The 16728-nt window shown below is 52.6% G+C and overlaps 1 protein-coding gene across 1 annotated transcript; it reads left to right on the top strand.

Annotated features, from left to right (window-relative positions):
* The first annotated feature begins 723 nt into the window (after positions 1 to 723).
* On the top strand, positions 724 to 8281 carry LOC137771000 (NUT family member 2G-like). The gene is made up of 7 exons (XM_068554024.1): positions 724 to 739; positions 2694 to 3408; positions 4362 to 4490; positions 5538 to 5710; positions 6164 to 6459; positions 6849 to 6965; positions 7487 to 8281. The coding sequence occupies exons 1-7, from the start codon at positions 724 to 726 to the stop codon at positions 8279 to 8281; spliced, it is 2241 nt and encodes a 746-aa protein (XP_068410125.1).
* Positions 8282 to 16728: the final 8447 nt, after the last annotated feature.

Here is a 16728-nt window from a genome sequence, read left to right as displayed (position 1 = left end):
AAAGACATTTAGTGAATTCTGGTCTTGGACATGGGGGCTGCATGACGGTTTTTTGATGGATGGGGGCTTCCCAGCACAAAGGATCATTAGTAAGGCTGGTCCTGCTGGATGTTGGTTGGAGCACAAGGACCACTCCCTTAGGAGTGATGTACATACAGCAGTCAAAGACACTGGATCTGCTGAGACAATCCTAATTTCAAATACTCAGTTCCATGTGGCCATAAATACCCAAGTGTTTATCAGACTAACAGTTCTGAATTTTGTTCAGAAAGTCTAGTCTCTGTTGAAGTAAGTCAAGAGCCAGGTAGGAAGCAGAGTGTGTTGAGGGACACAAAACTAGGTTGATGGAAAAAGAAGTGAAAGGAAGGGACCGTCAAGTCCAACCTCGGTGCCGTGAATCAAAAAAACAGTCTATAAACTGCGTAAAGAGGCACACGCCAATTGTGTTGCCACTGTGTGAGGTGGAAGGAACTTCCGGTTCTTGCCTACCTGCCAGAGCCCTCGTGGAATGTCTCCCCACCCCCACCCTACCCAGACCCAGGTGCCCTCTGCCCCTCCCCCACTGCAGAATGTTTCAGCCACATTCTACTATTATGATTCAAACCTGCCCCTCCTTCACTTGGATCCTGAGCGTCTGCTGAAGCAGGTCACTCTCTGGGTCCTGGTCTTGACTTTTCTCATTGAGGCTACCAGGCAGCAGTAGTCCGTGCCCAAGCCTGCAGGATGGCTTCAGAAGGAGGTAAGCTATAGGCTGGGGGTGTGTTCTCAGAGACCCTGCCATCCCTCACATCCTTCGGGTTCACTCGTGACACTTCACGGTGGGCACACAGTTGGACTGAAGTAGAGGGAGAAGAGAGCACTGGACACACGAGGACATTTCACCTGGGGAGACTGGGGAGCCTGAAGAAACCTGAGACTGCACTGGGGAGGAGGGGTCATTGGAGGTGGATCAAGAGGAATTGCCCTGGCTATGGAGAAAGGATGGCAGCAGGCAGGTTGATTCTTTCTAGAAGGGAGACAAGCCACTTTGAAACGTGTGTGTAAGGATGTGTGTGATGTCCTGGTGGTGACACAGGGAGGGTCATGAGGAAAGCCTAGACCTGTCTTGTGTTCCTGAGGCACCTGAAGCTTGCCTCACCATATCTTTCTAAGGGATTTGAACAGGAGCATACTGTACCTAAGGGGGCCGTGGGGAGAGATGGTCTTGGTGAGAAAACTATTCAGCGGGGCTGTGTGTGGCCACACCTGCAGTGAAGTGTCCTCTCCGAGAGCTAGGCAGGAGGTTACTCTAACTGCCGCAGCCCACACCTCGTCCAGTCCTCCCAGCCCAGAGCTCACTTCTCAGTTCAGGCAACTGTTGCTTGGGATTCAACAGGGGATGGGCAACCGTGTAACTTCAGCCAAGAGAGGGCTCAGGTTCCTGAGTTGTTCTGAATTGTTCTTCCTTTTGTGGAATCGCAGTTCTTCAGACTTATTTCATCTCATCCAGTATCTCATGGTGGACCCTCAGGCTGCCTTGAGAGGAAGAGTTTGTTCATATTTCCTGTCACTCCTTCATGGACAGGGGACAGATGTGGAGTGGGGTTGTTTCGGGTGGAATGTGTGTGAAGGCTGCTTCCTCTTTTAAAGGGGGAAGGAGCGTAGCCCAGGGGCAGGAAGAAGATCTTCTGTGTTATTATTACACGTCCTATGACACCTGTTCTGATTAATTAGGTGCACCGTTTTGTGTACCTTGTTCTCCTGAACAGGGATGTGTTCCAGACAATTTGATCGCCATGGCAACTGGCTTATGCCTGCTTCTCAGATTGTCTTTCCGTTATTGGGAGCTGGAAGGGGAAGGACCACAGGCGGTCTGTACTCCCATGACCAATGTAACATGACAATTCCCTGGCCCTTGTTTAATCCTCTGCAGCCATCACTGGCTGTGAAATGACAGAATCTAAGGGACACGTGCCTACTTCTCACACACCACTCCCTCCCACCCCCGCCTCCTAGGAACAGAACTCCTGAGTGATGACAGTGACTCTGGGCACTGGGGAGGGGGTGGCAGGACGTGGCCCATGTTACGTGTCTGCTGTGGGTTGTTCTGAGATGCAGGTGCATTCTGGGCCAATGTTATGGGTTTGTATCGGGATTCCATTAGAGAGATATTTTCCAGCATTTTGTTTTGTTTTGTGAGGCTAGGAAAGAAAGAGGGGATTTATACTGAGCATCAGGAGAAGGAGGACTGAGGAGGAGGTGGGGCCCTAATATTTTACACAGTGCCTGTCCACAAAGGGCCTTTGGGTGCCTAGAACTTACCTTGGAGAAGGTCCCTACCTGCTAGTACGCCGGCTGTGGGGCATTTCTCACAGAGCGGATGTCCACACAGTTCCAGGTCTTGGGAGACAGCCTGTGAGGCTTAGGTGCCAGGGGGTGCCTTAGGGAGGCTCTCCAAGTCAGTGCTTGCTGAGGCGATTTCTTCTCGGCAGACAGGGGTCAGGGACCTTGGTGGATGGGCGCGGGGTCACCATGGAAAAACTCTCAACTGGAGGTCAGGGCATGAAAATCACTTGAAGACATTTGCACGCTGCACAGTTTCCCTTGTCCAAGTGTCCCTCACCTGTGGAGATTTACACTCTGATGCCACAGAAAGCCTCAGTCCCACTTGCCCATTCTCCTCCTCCATTCACTCCTTTCCTTTGCCTCAACAGCATCTCCAGTGCTGGGAACGGATGTGACCATGAACCCCGGTGCCTCCTTGTCTACTTTCACGGCAGTGCCCTTCCCTCCACCCATTCCTGGGGCCCAGCACTGGCCACCCTGGCAGCAGCACCTGCCACGTCCCATCACCCCAGCATTCCCTTCTGGCAGCAGCCTGCTGCTGCCAGCTTTCCCCAGGACGCCTTTGGTGGCTAATGGTGGCCGTGGCCCCAGTGCCCCTGGGGCTTGCAACCTCACTGTCCAAGTCAGGTCACAAGGGAGGCCAGTGGAGGCCCCCCAGACTCAGACCTTTGTCGTTACTCAGGCCCCCCTCAACTGGAGCACTCTAGGGGCCCTCAGCAGGAGTGCTGCATGTCCTGCACCCGTATTCTTAGCAACCCCTGTGATGGGGACCGTTGTGACTGCTCCAGCTGTTGGAGTTAGTCAGGCTGGCAAGGGAGGCTGGACCCCAGGCTTTTCTCCTGAAGCTCCACCACCAGCTGCCCAGCTGGCCCCTATCATTCGCCCAGTGAACTCTGGGCCATGGCCACATGGCACTTCCAGGGAGGGCCGCCTGGCCACCAACCAGTCCAACGCCTCGCAGGATGGCTCCTCTAACCCCCAGAGAGAGTACAGTAACTTCCGACGTTGGCAGCGCTTCAAGCCCCTGGCCCGGAGACACTTTCGCCTGAGTCCTGATGCAGAAGCTTTTTCCTGCTCTCTCATGTGAGTGAACGCTCATGGGGTCCTGAGCTTATGGGAGCTTTTAGATAAAGAGGAACTGGGGATGGACTCGCACGTTAGGTTTCTAGGGATACTGGAAGGAAGGTGTGAGGGCGATGTCCATGCTATGAGAGGGCACATTGTCGGTCACATGGGTGGGCCTGCCAGTCCGTGACATCAGGACTGAAATGTGCCCTATCTCAACGGGCCCCACCACCCTGTGAGTGTGGCCAGCTTGCTCTTCCATGATTCTCATGGTAATATGGACTGAAGACTTGCAGTCAGAGAGGGTCGTGGTGTAAGGTGAGGAGCCAAGGAGTGGATGCCGCACTCTCCTGTGGTGCCGTGTCCTTCATACAGGACTTGAGTGTACATGGCCAGGGGAGGTCACTTCAGAGGAGGGGGAGGAGCGCGGGGCCCAGGAGAGCGCTTCATGCATGCCTCCACTTCGTTGTGGAGAATTCCACTAGGAACAGGGTGATGGTAGAGCTCTCCTAAGGGCGTGGGCTCTCTGCCACTAGAGTTGTGAGCCTGGCAGGCATTTCCATCCTAAACCTCCGGTCCCTCGTAAAAAGGGGACAGTTACACTTCACTCAGAGGACTGTGCAGAAGACGCCTTGGGCTAATCTATGAAGTGTGAGCAGATTGCTTGGCACATGCCATGCCTCATTGATGATGGTGATTTTTATTATGAAAATGCAGCCTTGAGGAGGAAAAGAGCTCCCCAAGGCACAATGTCCCAGCTCTAGCCTGGGAGTGGATGGTCATCCTTGAGTGAGTGTGAGGCGGTGACAGCAGTGGCCGGGAAGGCTTGTCTTTGCCCTCCCAGACGCCCGCCTCTCACCCTCCTGTTGCTCAGTCATTCTGGGTTGAGTGATGTGTGGTCCACATGGGCGGGTGGGGTCAGGCAGGTGGGGGCTGGGCTGGGCCCGGAGACTGACCCCGAGGGCTTACAGCCCAGTGCTTCGATCCGTGGCCCGCCTGAATCCCACCATGCCGCTGGAGGAGGGACTGCGGAGGGCCGTGCAGGAATGGCGGCGCTTGAGCAACCTTGACCGGATGATCTACTACGAGATGGCGGGAAAGTGAGTCAGCGTCCTGGGCCCAGGGGCTTCGTGGAGGGTGAGGCGAGTGGGTGAGGGCAGGGTCTGGCCGTGGGGGTGCTCATCAGAGAGGACAGAGGAGAAGGGCTGTCACCCAGCACAGGGGCCCCGCAGCCCAGGGGCCCTACTGTCCCCCAGAAACCCCTCCCTCACCTTGAGAGTTTGAGACTTCTGTCCTTCCTCCACCAGGAGCTCTGCCTTCCCCTGATTTTGACCTACCCTTGCCTTGACATGAAGGTCTCAGGACGGGGCAGGGTGAAGCTGTGAGTCCAGTAGGGGTCCAACTCCGGCCATATGGGCTGGGCCGGGGAAAGAGCTCCACCCGCCAGCCTGCTGCTTCCTTAGTGGTGGGTGGCTGGCGGCCACTTAACATAGATTTGGGACCACCTCTCCTCATGAAAAGTGCCCTGAGTGGGTACCCTGGCATCCCTGAAGAGGCTGGGGAAGCCAGCTGTCGTCGGCCCAAGGGTCTCCGGCCCTTCCAGTGTTTGCTCCATGGTAATCCCCTTGGTTTAAGAAACAAAAGCAAACAAACGAGCGCCTCTCAGAGGAAGGGAAGGCCTCTCCTCTAAGCTCAGCATCCACATCGTCCAGCCTCTCCTGGGCCCTGTCCCCAGGTCTATGTTCCAGGACTCTCAGTCCTAGCCCAGTGTCCTGGATTCGGGCAAGGACCCCTGTGGGGAACACATGCCTGTTCCAGCCTCTGGCTGTCAGCCCTTCATGTGGCTCTGGATGGGGATGGGGGGCATGAGGAGGGTGCCCATGGGTCAGCCACGTGTCCCGTTGACCTGGTTCAATTCAGCGACCTGGGTCTATGCTGTTGAATGCCCTCCAGTGCTGGTGAGGCAGGAAGGGTCCCAGATCTTGTTATCACTTCCAGGAGCAGCTCTCTGCTGTGGACAGCACCTCACAGGGCCTTGACGGCCCCAAGGCACATCCTCTCCCAGTGCCTCATTCTTGGCTGCCTTTGTTGGGCTCCAGAACCCAGGCCTTTTTCTCAGGGTGGCCTGTGCCTCCGTCACCCCCCAGGTTCATGGAATTTGCGGCCGAGGAGGAGATGCACATTCACAATTTGCAGTGGATGCAGTGCGCGCAGGACCTGCCTCCTCCAGCCCCACCGAAGCTGGATCCTCGGGGGCCCCCAGCCCCGAAAGTGGGCCTTCAGCCAGGCACCCAGGTTCCCACTGGAGCTGAAGGCACAGGTAACAGGGGCCTAGGGTTGGCCACCGTCCCCATGTGGATCCTTTTCTTTCAAGACAGGGGCATTGGTCTTTCAACCAAAACAGCCACCGAGGCGGGGGGTGGGGGGGTGGGGTCTCAGCTGCCCTTTGTCACTACGGGGTATTGACTTGGTCAGTTTTGTAACTCCTCTCACACCTCCCTGTCAAAGGACCCCACACGAAGTCTGCCTAAGAAGTGGGCTTGATGGGGAGACCCCTAGAAAATTGGAGGTTCCCCACTTCCTTACTTGTGACTCTCTTAGATGACCCCCTAACCTCCCCTCTCCAACTGTGCATGAGGCTTCAGATGGTCCTGACCCCTCCCACACCCACATCAACGTCCCCCAAACAATGCCCTCACCAACGTGCGCTCGGTGGTCAGGAGGTGGACCGGGAGTCCCTCACCTTCCTTCCCTTCCTCCTGCTCTGCCTCAGCCTGTGCTCCCAGGATGTCCGGCCCCAGGGCCCAGCCCTCGCACCCGAAGCCACACAGATCCCAGCGGACCCCGGAGCCCAAGGCGCCCAAGGAGATTCCCCCTGAGACTGTGAGGGAGTATGTGCACAGGATGGAGGCGCTGGTGGGGCCCGTCCACTCAGCCAGAGGCAAGTCACATGCAGAATGTGGAAAGGACGGAAATGAGCTGAAGCAGAAAGAGGACGACACCTACTTGGACCCGTGTCTCTTGAGCTACATTGACGAACTGCGTTCCCGGGAAGACTCTGTCACCAAGGTAGGCTGGGCCTGGAGCCTGGGGTCTACAAGATGCCAGGGCATGGAACTCTCAGCACCCAAGATCTGGGTTCTGCTCAGGCCGGTGGGACTTAAGCTCAGCTCCTTGTTCCTGAGCCCGGTGTTAGGGGAGGTTTACGCAGATGTATGTGTGTATATGTTTGTGTCTGTGTGTATGCCTTTGTGTGTCTGTGTATGTGCATCTGTATATGTGCTCTCTTGTGTGTGACTGTGTATGTGCATGTGCATGTGTGTGCGTGTGTGCTGACCATCCCCGCCTTGTGGAGGAGAGTGGGGGTGGGTCTCTGCTTTTCACTTTCCCTCCTGGTCTTCTTGTGTCACAGGCCACTCCTGGCCAAGGATGCTCACAGCCTCTTCTTTCTGTCCAAGGTGGAGGCAGTCATTCACCCTCGATTCCTGGCAGAATTGTTTTCCCCAGACCCACAGCTGGATCTCTTGACCCTTGCTGAGGAGCTGAAGCAGGAGGAAGGACTCACCCCTGAAGAAGTGAGCCAGGGGAGGGAGAGGGACACTTAGGGAGCCAGGGGACTCCAGGGGAGGGGGGACCCCCGGTGATCCAGGGGACAGGGGAAACCAGGTGGCCCAGGGGAGCCAGAGGAGGGAGGGATCGCAGGTAGAACAGGGGAGACAAGGGACACCCAGGAAGACCAGGGCACGGAGGGACCCCAGTGAGCAGGGGAGAGGTAGGGCCCCAGAACAGGAGGCCCACATGGCTCTGTCCGTCCCTTCCCTGCCTCGGAGGCCTGGCATGGGGAAGGGCCCTCTCTGGGGTGGGTGCAGCGCAGGGTGATAGGAAGGAGAGGATGGGGAGCCGGGAGCGGAGGGAAGGACACACAGCTGGGAATAAGGTGCAGGAGGATGGCAGGAATGCCACCGTGTCTGTATTTGGAGTCTAGTCCTGGGGTCACCCGTCCCCTCCTCCCCCCCAGGGCCATTGTCCCACTGCCCAGTGCTCCTCCTCTCACACGTGCGAGTGGAGCTGTCACTGTCCTCCTCCCTCCTACCAGCTGGTGCAGAAACGACTCCTGGACTTGAAAGAGGATGAGGGTGGGCCGACAGCCCCGAGCCACAGTGCACCTGGAATGGGCTCAAGTCCATCTGAGTCCCACGCCGGCCAAGATGCCCAGAGGCACGACCAAGACCGCCATCGAGGGGTCAGTGATGAAGCCTGCCCACCAGAGATTGATGTTGAGGCTCTTCATAGGCCCATCCGAACAGACACTGGCCCGTTCAGGCCCAAAGTCTTTGTTCCCTCTCGAGGACGTCAGGAGGTCTCTCCATTCCGGGCCGGACGGCCCTCCCCTCCCCAAGGTCAAAGGCGCACTGGCCCTCTACTGGGACCGAGGGATGCATGTGTTCTCAGAGAGGCGTCTCCTGTTCGGGAGGCCCGAGGGCCCAGGGACGCGTCCAGTGAGGACGAGGAGGCGCTCCCCATCCTGGCCTCCCTCTCGGCCTCTCCGCAGAGCCTGCCGCCTTGCCAGCTGTCCCAGAGTCCTGCCGCTGCCTCAGGCCTGGCCCCCCCTGGAGGTTGGGGGGCCCAGAGTGCTCCCCAGGCCCCCTCCCCTCAGAGAAGAGGCCCCAGCCCAGCTCCACCAGCCGCTCCCAAGTCGAGGAAGCGGGCTCTGTGTGGGCGCCCAGCCGCTGCTGAGAAGCTGCCCATCCCCGGGGCTGGCCACGGGGTCTCTGCGAGGCCAGCCTTGGCTCTGGGGCTGGCTCGCCCCTCACAGCCGAGAAAGAGAAAGCGTGACCCGTTTGTCACAGGGAAGAGGAGGAAGAAGAAGAGGAAGCACTGCAGCCAGTAGGGATCAGCCGGGCCGGCCCTCCAGGGCGAGCCCCCCAGGGCGGCCCCCAGGGGAGCCTAGGGGCTCCTCCTCACCCCAGTGCTGATCCTGGGATTGTGGGGGGTTAGGGAGGTGGGGGAGGTGGGTGTGGGCAGGACCTTCGGAGTGATGTATGAAAATTGTGAATAAAGATAGTTTTGGTGGGGAATGCTCTCAGGCCACTGTCATCTTCTTCGTGTGGAGCTGCTCCACAGAGAGCGATCCTGAGAGGAAGGAAGGGTGAGGGAGGTCACAGGAGCTATGGATCTCCAGGTGGCCAAACCTTTCCTCCACATAGACAAGGACTCCTCAGGCTGCCCCTGGGAACGCACAGCTCTCACTTTCCCCAGGGACCCCCTCATCATCCGCTTCTCTGAAGCCTGCTTGGCGAGGGGCCTTCTGGGGCATCTGTAGCATCTTCTGCATCCCTGAACCGTCTGGGGAGGGAGAGCTGCTGTTGTGCCTCTCAGCCCTCTGGACACTAACCAGTTTCTAGGACGGAGCCCGGAGACGGCCCTTGTCTTTATGGAGCTGCTCTCTGCTTCCCTGAAGTGGCCAGGCGATGGCGCTGGGGTGACCCTCCGCTCATCCAGGGTTTCCTGTGTGGGTGGCCTGACCAGAGAGGAAAAGTCTTGGCCATGGGGACAGGACTGTCTGCCTCGTCATAGCGGGAGTGTTCTCTAGTCCCACTGGGATTATTGCAATGTGGAGAGTGGTTGAGGCAGCTACCTCTTAATCCCAGTGAGGATGCAACGAGGGGAATGGGCGCGGGGAAATTCATGGGGCACCTGTTGCAGGTGTGTCTAAGGGAAACGACAGTTGGGCCCCTTTGCGGAACTTGTGGGATTTCTGTGCAGCTGCATCTCGTTCAACTGAGGGAGGAGGACCCATCTGGCTGTGGCTGTGGGGACTGGCCTTAGGGGCCTAGGGGTGTGCAAGGACACCCCAGAACTACTGTCCCTTCCCTTTCCACCCATGGCTGGACATGTGTGTGTATTGGTATCAACACTGATTTGTATTCCCATAGAAAACAGTTCCTCCTGACAAACTATGACCGTGTTTCGCAAGAACAGCTTGCTCACAGGGGCAGCAGGGGTGGGGGAGAGGTGTCTGTGGCCCCAGATCTGGGTGGGAGCTGGCATCCATGCTGAGGAGTGTGGAGGCCTCAGTCACCGTCCTGCGGTTGCCGGCAGAGACTCTGAATCATCAGAGCAGGGGAAACGGCCCGCTCATAAGGGTGAGACGAGCAAACAACGAGGGGCAGGGAGCAGACCCCTGCTGTCTCCCTGAACTGCCCCCCCTCGCAGCCTGCTTAGCCCCCGTCATGGCCTGTGCTGGCCCACCTCTGAAGCCCCTTCCTCCTAATGCACTCAGATGCTCTGATCCTTTGTGGACCCGCCCTGGGCCTCACCCCCCCTTCCCTGCTGGCCAAAGCCTCTTCTCCCGGTTCTGAGTTCTGATTCCTTCCCCAGGACCCAGGCGGGGGTTGGGACAGCAGAGACTCCCTAATTCTCCCTCCTCCTCCCTGAGATCTTGACAATCACCTTTGTATGTTTCTATGATTTTAACTACTGTAGATACTTCATGTGAGTGGCTATGATATGTCCTTTGATGAGTGGCTTATTTCACTTAGCATAATGTCTTAGAGGTTTATCCATGTTGTAGCATGAGACATGGTTTCCTTTTATTTCAAGGAAGGAAATATTTCCTTGTGTTTATAGACCCCATCATCCCTTCATCTGTTGATGGACATTTGGGTTTCTTCACGTCTTGGGTATTTTGGATAATGCTACGACGAATGTGGGTGTGCAAATATCTCTTTGAGATCCTGCCTTGAATTCTTTTGGACACATACCCAGAAGTGGGACTGCTGGATCACATGGTAGTTATATTTTTAATTTTTTGAGGAAACTTCATATTGTTTTCCGTAAGGGTTGTCCCATTTTACACCTCTCACCAACAATGAGAAAGATAGCCACCATCAAGAACTTGGTATATATCCATCTTATAAAAATGTTTATGCTTTTAGCAGAGCTGTAGATAATCAAAATTATGTATAATAACAATATTTTTGGTTATATACGGTGTCATGTAAATCATATTGCCTTTGGCTTCTTCTTTCAACATTCTTACTTTAAGAAAAATGGATATATTAGATGTTCTTTAATTTTTTAATTATTTATAATTTTGCATTGTATGCATACATTAAAAATAATTTATCAGTTCCCTTGTTGGTGAACTTTTATAAATTATAATGTGACAGGGTAATCAGTTCCAGAGGAAAAGTTTTTCCTTTCAGAACTTTGAGTATTTATTCCATCGAATATGGCTTTTGTTACTGTTTTTTTCAAATTATGCCATCAATACACCCTTTCATGGTGGGTGATCAGTTTCCTTGCTAATTGTTTTTTGGAAGACTGTCTGTTGTCTTTTGTGTTCTCCAGTTTCTTGACGTGTGATTAGTTTCAGGTTAAAGAAATGTATCCTCCATGTGATCTATTTTGCTTCATTAACTGATAGTACACATTCTTCATCTCATCTAGAACATAATATTATCTTTTTCATATGTTACTTCTACTCATTCTCTCCTGTCTCTACTTCTAGAACCCTGGATATATGTATATTAGACCATCTTATATATTCTCTGTGTCTTCATCAGCTTGGACGGCTATAACAAAATGCCATAGACCTGGTGGCTTGAGAAACAGACGGTAATTTCTTAACAGTTCTGAAGGTTGGAAGTCCAAGATCAAGGTGCCATATTCAGTTCCTGGTGAGAGCTCTCTTCCTACTTTTCAGATGGTTGTCTTCTTACCGCGTCCTCATGTGGCAGAGAGAAAGAGGGATCTCTCTTGTGTCTTTTCTTTTAAGGGCACTAAACCCATTATGAAAGCTCCATTCCCATGCCCTAATTACCTCCCAAAGGCCCTATCCCCAAATACGTTGAAGGGTAGGGCTTCAACATAAGAATTGGTGGGGGGGATATACGTCCATAGCATTCTGCCCCTGGTACCCAAAATTCGTGTCCTTATTCTATGCAAAATACATTCATTCTATCCCAACAGCCTCAAAAGCCTTAACTCATTCCAACATCAACTGTAAAATTTAAAGTCCAAAGTCTGATCTAAACACCATCTAAATCACATATGGGTGAGACTGGAGGTACTATTCATCCTGAGGCAAAATTCCTCTGTAGCTGTAAATCTGTGACCCAAACAAGTTAAGTGTTTCCAAATACCATGTTGGGACTGGCATATGATAGACATCCCTACTCCAAAAGGAAGAAATAGGAAAGAAGGAAGGGGTGACAGTTTCCAAGCTAGTCCAAAGCCTAGCAAGGCCAATCCCATTAGATCTTAAGGTACGAGAATAACCCTCTTTAGTTTGATGCTTTGCCCTCCAGGCCTGCTGGGGTGGCAACATCATCCCCACAGCTCGGTGGGGCAGCCCCACTCCTTCAGCTTGGTGGGGTGCCACCCACACTGCAGCTCTCTGTAGGGCCTCCACCTACACCATGACTCTCTGTGAGGGCGACAATCTCACACTTTGAAACTGAGGCCCCCTGGGCCTGTGGTGGGATTGACAGACCCGATGACCTCGCAATCACCTTTGGGGTCCTTCTTCCCTTTTCGTCAAGAGGAGTACACACATTCACAGCCAAATTGCTCTAGTCTCCCATTCTGTAGAATCCAAGAATTCTGACAGCCTTCCTCATTCTGCCTGGCTTTCTCTGTCCCCTTTAGTTCAAACTGGCAGTGTCCCTTCTCTACTCCTGGCCTCTGCTGAGATGACTAATTAAATTAATATCACACCTATGATCTCTTCTTCAAAGGGTTGCTCAGCTGCACCCTTAGAGTTTCTTCAGAACAAGCTTTCTCACTTTCAAATATGGATAGGCTGAGAAGTTTCCAAATCTCTAAGTTCTGATTTCTTTTTGCTTAACAATTTGGTCTTCAATTTATCTTTCTCCTGATGTGTTTTACTAGGAGCGGTGATGAGGAACCAAGCTACTTCTTCCAAACTTTGTTCAGAGATCTCCTCAGATGAATATTCAATTTCATCACTTACAAGGTCTACCTTCCCCAAAACGCTAGAACACAGTTCAGTCAAGTTCTTTGCCACTTTATAATAATTGCCTCTCCTCCAATTTCTAATAATGTGTTCCTCATTCCTGTTGGAGACCTCACCAGAATAGCATCTAACGTCCATATTTCTATCTGTTCATGATTATTTCTGTATTCTCTACAAAGATGGAGACTTTCTCTCCAGTGTGCCTCTTTGCTTTCTGAGCCATCACCAGAATCACTTTTAATAGGTATAGGCTGAAAGGACTTCATGGCGATTTCAGCTCTTTTTGAGCATGCACTTCAAATCTCTTTCAGCCTTTACCTACTATCCAATTCCAAGGCCACTTCCACATATTTAGGTATTTGCTACTTCTTGGTACTAAAATATGTCTTAGCTCAAAGGGCTATAACAAACTACCACAGACTGGGTGGCTTAAACAAAAGACGTATATTTCTCACAGTTCTGGAGGCTGCAAAGTCCAAAATCAAGCCACCAGCAGACTCTAGGTCCATACATTTCTCATAATTTCTGACCGTTTCTTTTCTGTGCTACATTTTAGCTAATTTTTCACATCTATCATCCATGTCATCCACTTCCTCTTTATCAGTATCTGATCTAACTTTTCCCCACTCCCTTTGATATACAGATGTGTGATGTTTGTATGTTGAATTTCATCATCCACTATAAAATATTCAATTTCAATGGTCAAGATTTACTAACATCAATCATTTTTACTGTTGAAGACAGAACATTCTTAACTGGAACTGGCACTGTTAATACAAGTGTATGATAGTGAATACAAGCCCAACTAGTACTGTTTGGTGCTACTCCTTGATTTGGGTTAAGGTGCCAGCACTTCTGCCACCTTTGCTTTTGCACCATCAGTACCTATGTCAACACAATTGTTCCAGAGTAAATCATGAGATTAAAAAAGTTTCACCAACAGTTTGAATATTACAGCATCATGTTGTTTGTGATCAAGCGTGAAGATCGTCAATATTATCTAGTGCTAGTACTAGACAAATTCAAGGAAAACGGCAAAGCCAGTCACTTTTGGTTTCCTTTTCCATGTGAAAAGCTGTAAGCAACATGTTTTTGCACTTTAAAGGGCTCATATGTCTCTGTTTAAAATATTCCATTCCTCTCTCTCTTTTTTCAGATTCATTATTTATTTGTTTTTAGCTGCGTTGGGTCTTCGTTGCTGTGCGCAGGCTTTCTCTAGTCGCGGTGAGCAGGCTTCTCATTGCGGTGGCTTCTCTTGTTGCGGAGCAAGGGCTCTAGGCGCGCGGGCGTCAGTAGTCGTGGCACACGGGCTCAGTAGTCGTAGTTCGTGGGCTCTAGAGCGCAGGCTCAGTAATTGTGGAGCACGGGCTTAGTTGCTCGGCGGCATGTGGGATCTTCCCAGACCAGGGATCAAACCCATGTCCCCTGCATTGGCAGGCGGATTCCCAACCACTGCGCCACCAGGGAAGTCCCAATTCCTCTCTCTTTAAACATAAAGTGATTGGACTTAAAGCAGTGCTTAAAGTTTACCGGTACTATAATCCTTGTTCAAAATTGCTCTGTGGCATAAGCCACAATGCAGTGAATTGTTGACACCTCCAAATCCCAGGGAGGCCCCTGAGTGCTCTCTCAGGAGGAAATTGAGGTCAGGCGTATCTGATGGCCTGTGTGCTCTCTGTGCTCCTGGTGATATGTGGGGGCTTTCAAGTGAGTGCAGTGGGTAGACTCATGGACTCTTAGTCTTGGCTGGGGGAGACAGCACTGTCGGGTTTATGTTTCCACATTTGCCTCCTTTTGTGTTGCCTTTCTCCCAGTTGCATTTAGCCTGATGAGAGGGAAGGAGGAGATGTCGGTAGCTGGGCAGGTGGTTCTCCAGGAGCAAATGTCAGGGACGGTTGTGTGGGCAAGATCCCTAGGCCCCGTCCTGGCAATCTTGCTGTGCACTGAGCAGTCCAGATGAATCGGGTCCTTGACCAGAAGTCCATGAAACTTCTGGCAATCTGGGCAAAATTTGGGATCTGAGGATGGGCTCAGAAATTTCAGCAAGGATTTGGCGGTATCTTACCCTCGGGCTGTTTAAGAGCCCCTGGTTTGGAATGGCATGAAGCACCAGAGAGCCTTTGATCACATTCTATACAGCTGTCCTGTGTGTGGCCCTCCAGCAGCAAACCTTCTCTGCTGTGACCTCAGGGCAGGCCCCATCCCCCCCCACACCCCGAGGCTCCTGCCCTGTGACACATGAGGGTGTAACGCAGGCTGCTTGTCAGTGCTTGGCTCCTGGCTTGCCTGACGCAAAGTATGGAGTATCTGTTCACCTTGTGCTGGTGCCCTTCCCAGAATCAATGGGCTCACAGCCCAGACATTTATGCTGAGTCTGGGGGCAGCTGTGCCCTGAGAAGCCATGTCTTGTCACTTGGCCCAGGGAGCACCTCCTCAACGGACCACACTTATCATATGGGCCTCCTGCTCTTGTGCCCTCTTGTTTTGTTCTGAGGCAGGTGGTTGTGAGGGCCAGTACTGTGGGGTCTTGTGATCTCAGAGCAGACACTGGAGGCTGACTGACCCCACAGAGGTGGACAAGGATGTGGGCTCAGGCGATGGGTCCTTTCTTGGGTTTCTGCCTCTCCTCCCTGACTCCTGACCCTTGCTCTCAAAAGCTCACCTTTCTGTTGTAGTTGCCTCACCAGGGGGCAGTGACGGGCTTTGCCCCGCTGAACTATACCCTCGGGGTAGGTGGCCACAGCCTGGCTTGTCACACACTGGGGAAATCCTACACTGTGGAAGTCAGGATTGTGCCTTGCTGGGCTTGGAACCCAGGTAGAAAGGTAGATGGTGTGGGTCTGAGGGACTGATGCCCCAGCCCCAGGGCAGGTGACTTCTCCTGGGAGAGGTTGCCCATGGCCCCCTTTGGCCCCTCGACCCTGCAGAGGTGCTGATACACGCCCCCTGCAGGCCACAGCCTCTGTGCACAGGATCTGCCCCAGTATCACATGAGAAGCCGGGGCCAGGAGCCTCGATCTCCCTGAGAGCAGCTGGTCATCCCACACTGAGGGGCGTCTTCTCGGACACAGGGCACATAGCTGACCTGCAACTGACATATGGACTCTTCCCTGGGCTTCACCCCTGAATTTACCTCCATTCTTGTCTCCTGTCTCACGGCCCCTGCCTTTTCCCCCAGACACTGAGATCTCCAGGCTTGGGTGGAGTATGGCATGTTGTCAAGCTCAGTGGTGTCCACCTCACCAGCCCACTGGAATCAAGCCCCAGTGAGCCTTTGAGAGAGCAAGACCAAGGACTTTAAGAAGACTACGGTTAATGTTAAGGAGCAGAGATTGTAAGATGAGGAATTTCACTAGTGTTTTTCAATCCGTAAGAAGAATGAAATAGAAATTGCAGAATTGAAACTTGCACAGACATCAAGAAATAATAGTTTACAGGCCTCAAGAAGTAATAGTTTAACAAATGGCCCATTCACAGAATCAAGGAAATGAGCACCATCCACAGGGTGTGCAAAGGAGGTGCCTAATCCCAGGAGCAGCATGGCCACGGCTCGTCTGAGAGCGAGGCACGTGCTGGGCAAGCTTTTGTATGTAACGTTCACCAAAGGGAACCTTGGCCAGTGATACCACGGAAAGGCTATCATGGTGAAGGACCACTCATCTCCACCACCCTCAACTTGAATCAAAGTATTGGCTGAAGAAACAGACTTGACAGAGACTTTGGCCACCTGGCCTGGGTTCTCCCTACAAAATGTCATGTTCCTCCAAGAACAGGGCAAGGAGTCACAGTTGTCCGAATCACAGACGGCGTATCTTAACGGTACAGCTATTACAAATTTGCACCTTTGTTTGAAGGGAATTGTTAAGTGGTGGGTAGGGAGTGATGTGTTCCAGGGAGGATCTGGGCCCTCTGGCTTGCAGGTGACCCTCTTATCAGACAGGGCAATTCTGCCAATAACTCATCACTGCCTTCATTCCTCAGGTGGTAGGGATACAAAGGGATTAAAAGGGGTGCGGCAGAGGACAGCCCTCACTGACAGCACAGAGCCATCACCTACTGTCTCCTCAACTCCTCTGCCCATATAGCCACCGAGGGTGCCAGCTGCTTGCTTTCACAGCAGCTGTTGATAGCACACCATCATCCAAGGAGTTCTTGAGCACCAACTTTGCACTACTCAGCAGCATAATGGAGAAATCAAGGATGGTCCATGGAAATAGCTAAGGGTCTTGTTTTAGGGCAAACGAGCTTATTCTGCAATATGTGCTTCTTAGTTAATTGGGGTTCGAATGTCCTTTCTTGTATGAAATGATGTTGATAATGTTTGAAAAATAAAAGGTTGGCCACCCCATGAGAAACTA

This window comes from Eschrichtius robustus, chromosome 10 (genome assembly GCF_028021215.1).
Source record: "Eschrichtius robustus isolate mEscRob2 chromosome 10, mEscRob2.pri, whole genome shotgun sequence".
In the NCBI taxonomy this organism is placed as follows: domain Eukaryota; kingdom Metazoa; phylum Chordata; class Mammalia; order Artiodactyla; family Eschrichtiidae; genus Eschrichtius; species Eschrichtius robustus.
The sequence above is the reverse complement of the archived record's forward strand: the minus strand, read 5'-3'. Positions and strand labels throughout refer to the sequence as shown.

What these genes read in the sequence shown, in the direction of transcription:
- LOC137771000 (XM_068554024.1), top strand. An exon ending in GCTTTTTCCTGCTCTCTCAT is followed by an intron (nt 3,409 to 4,361) that starts GTGAGTGAACGC and finishes GAGGGCTTACAG; the next exon opens with CCCAGTGCTTCGATCCGTGG. An exon ending in TACTACGAGATGGCGGGAAA is followed by an intron (nt 4,491 to 5,537) that starts GTGAGTCAGCGT and finishes GTCACCCCCCAG; the next exon opens with GTTCATGGAATTTGCGGCCG.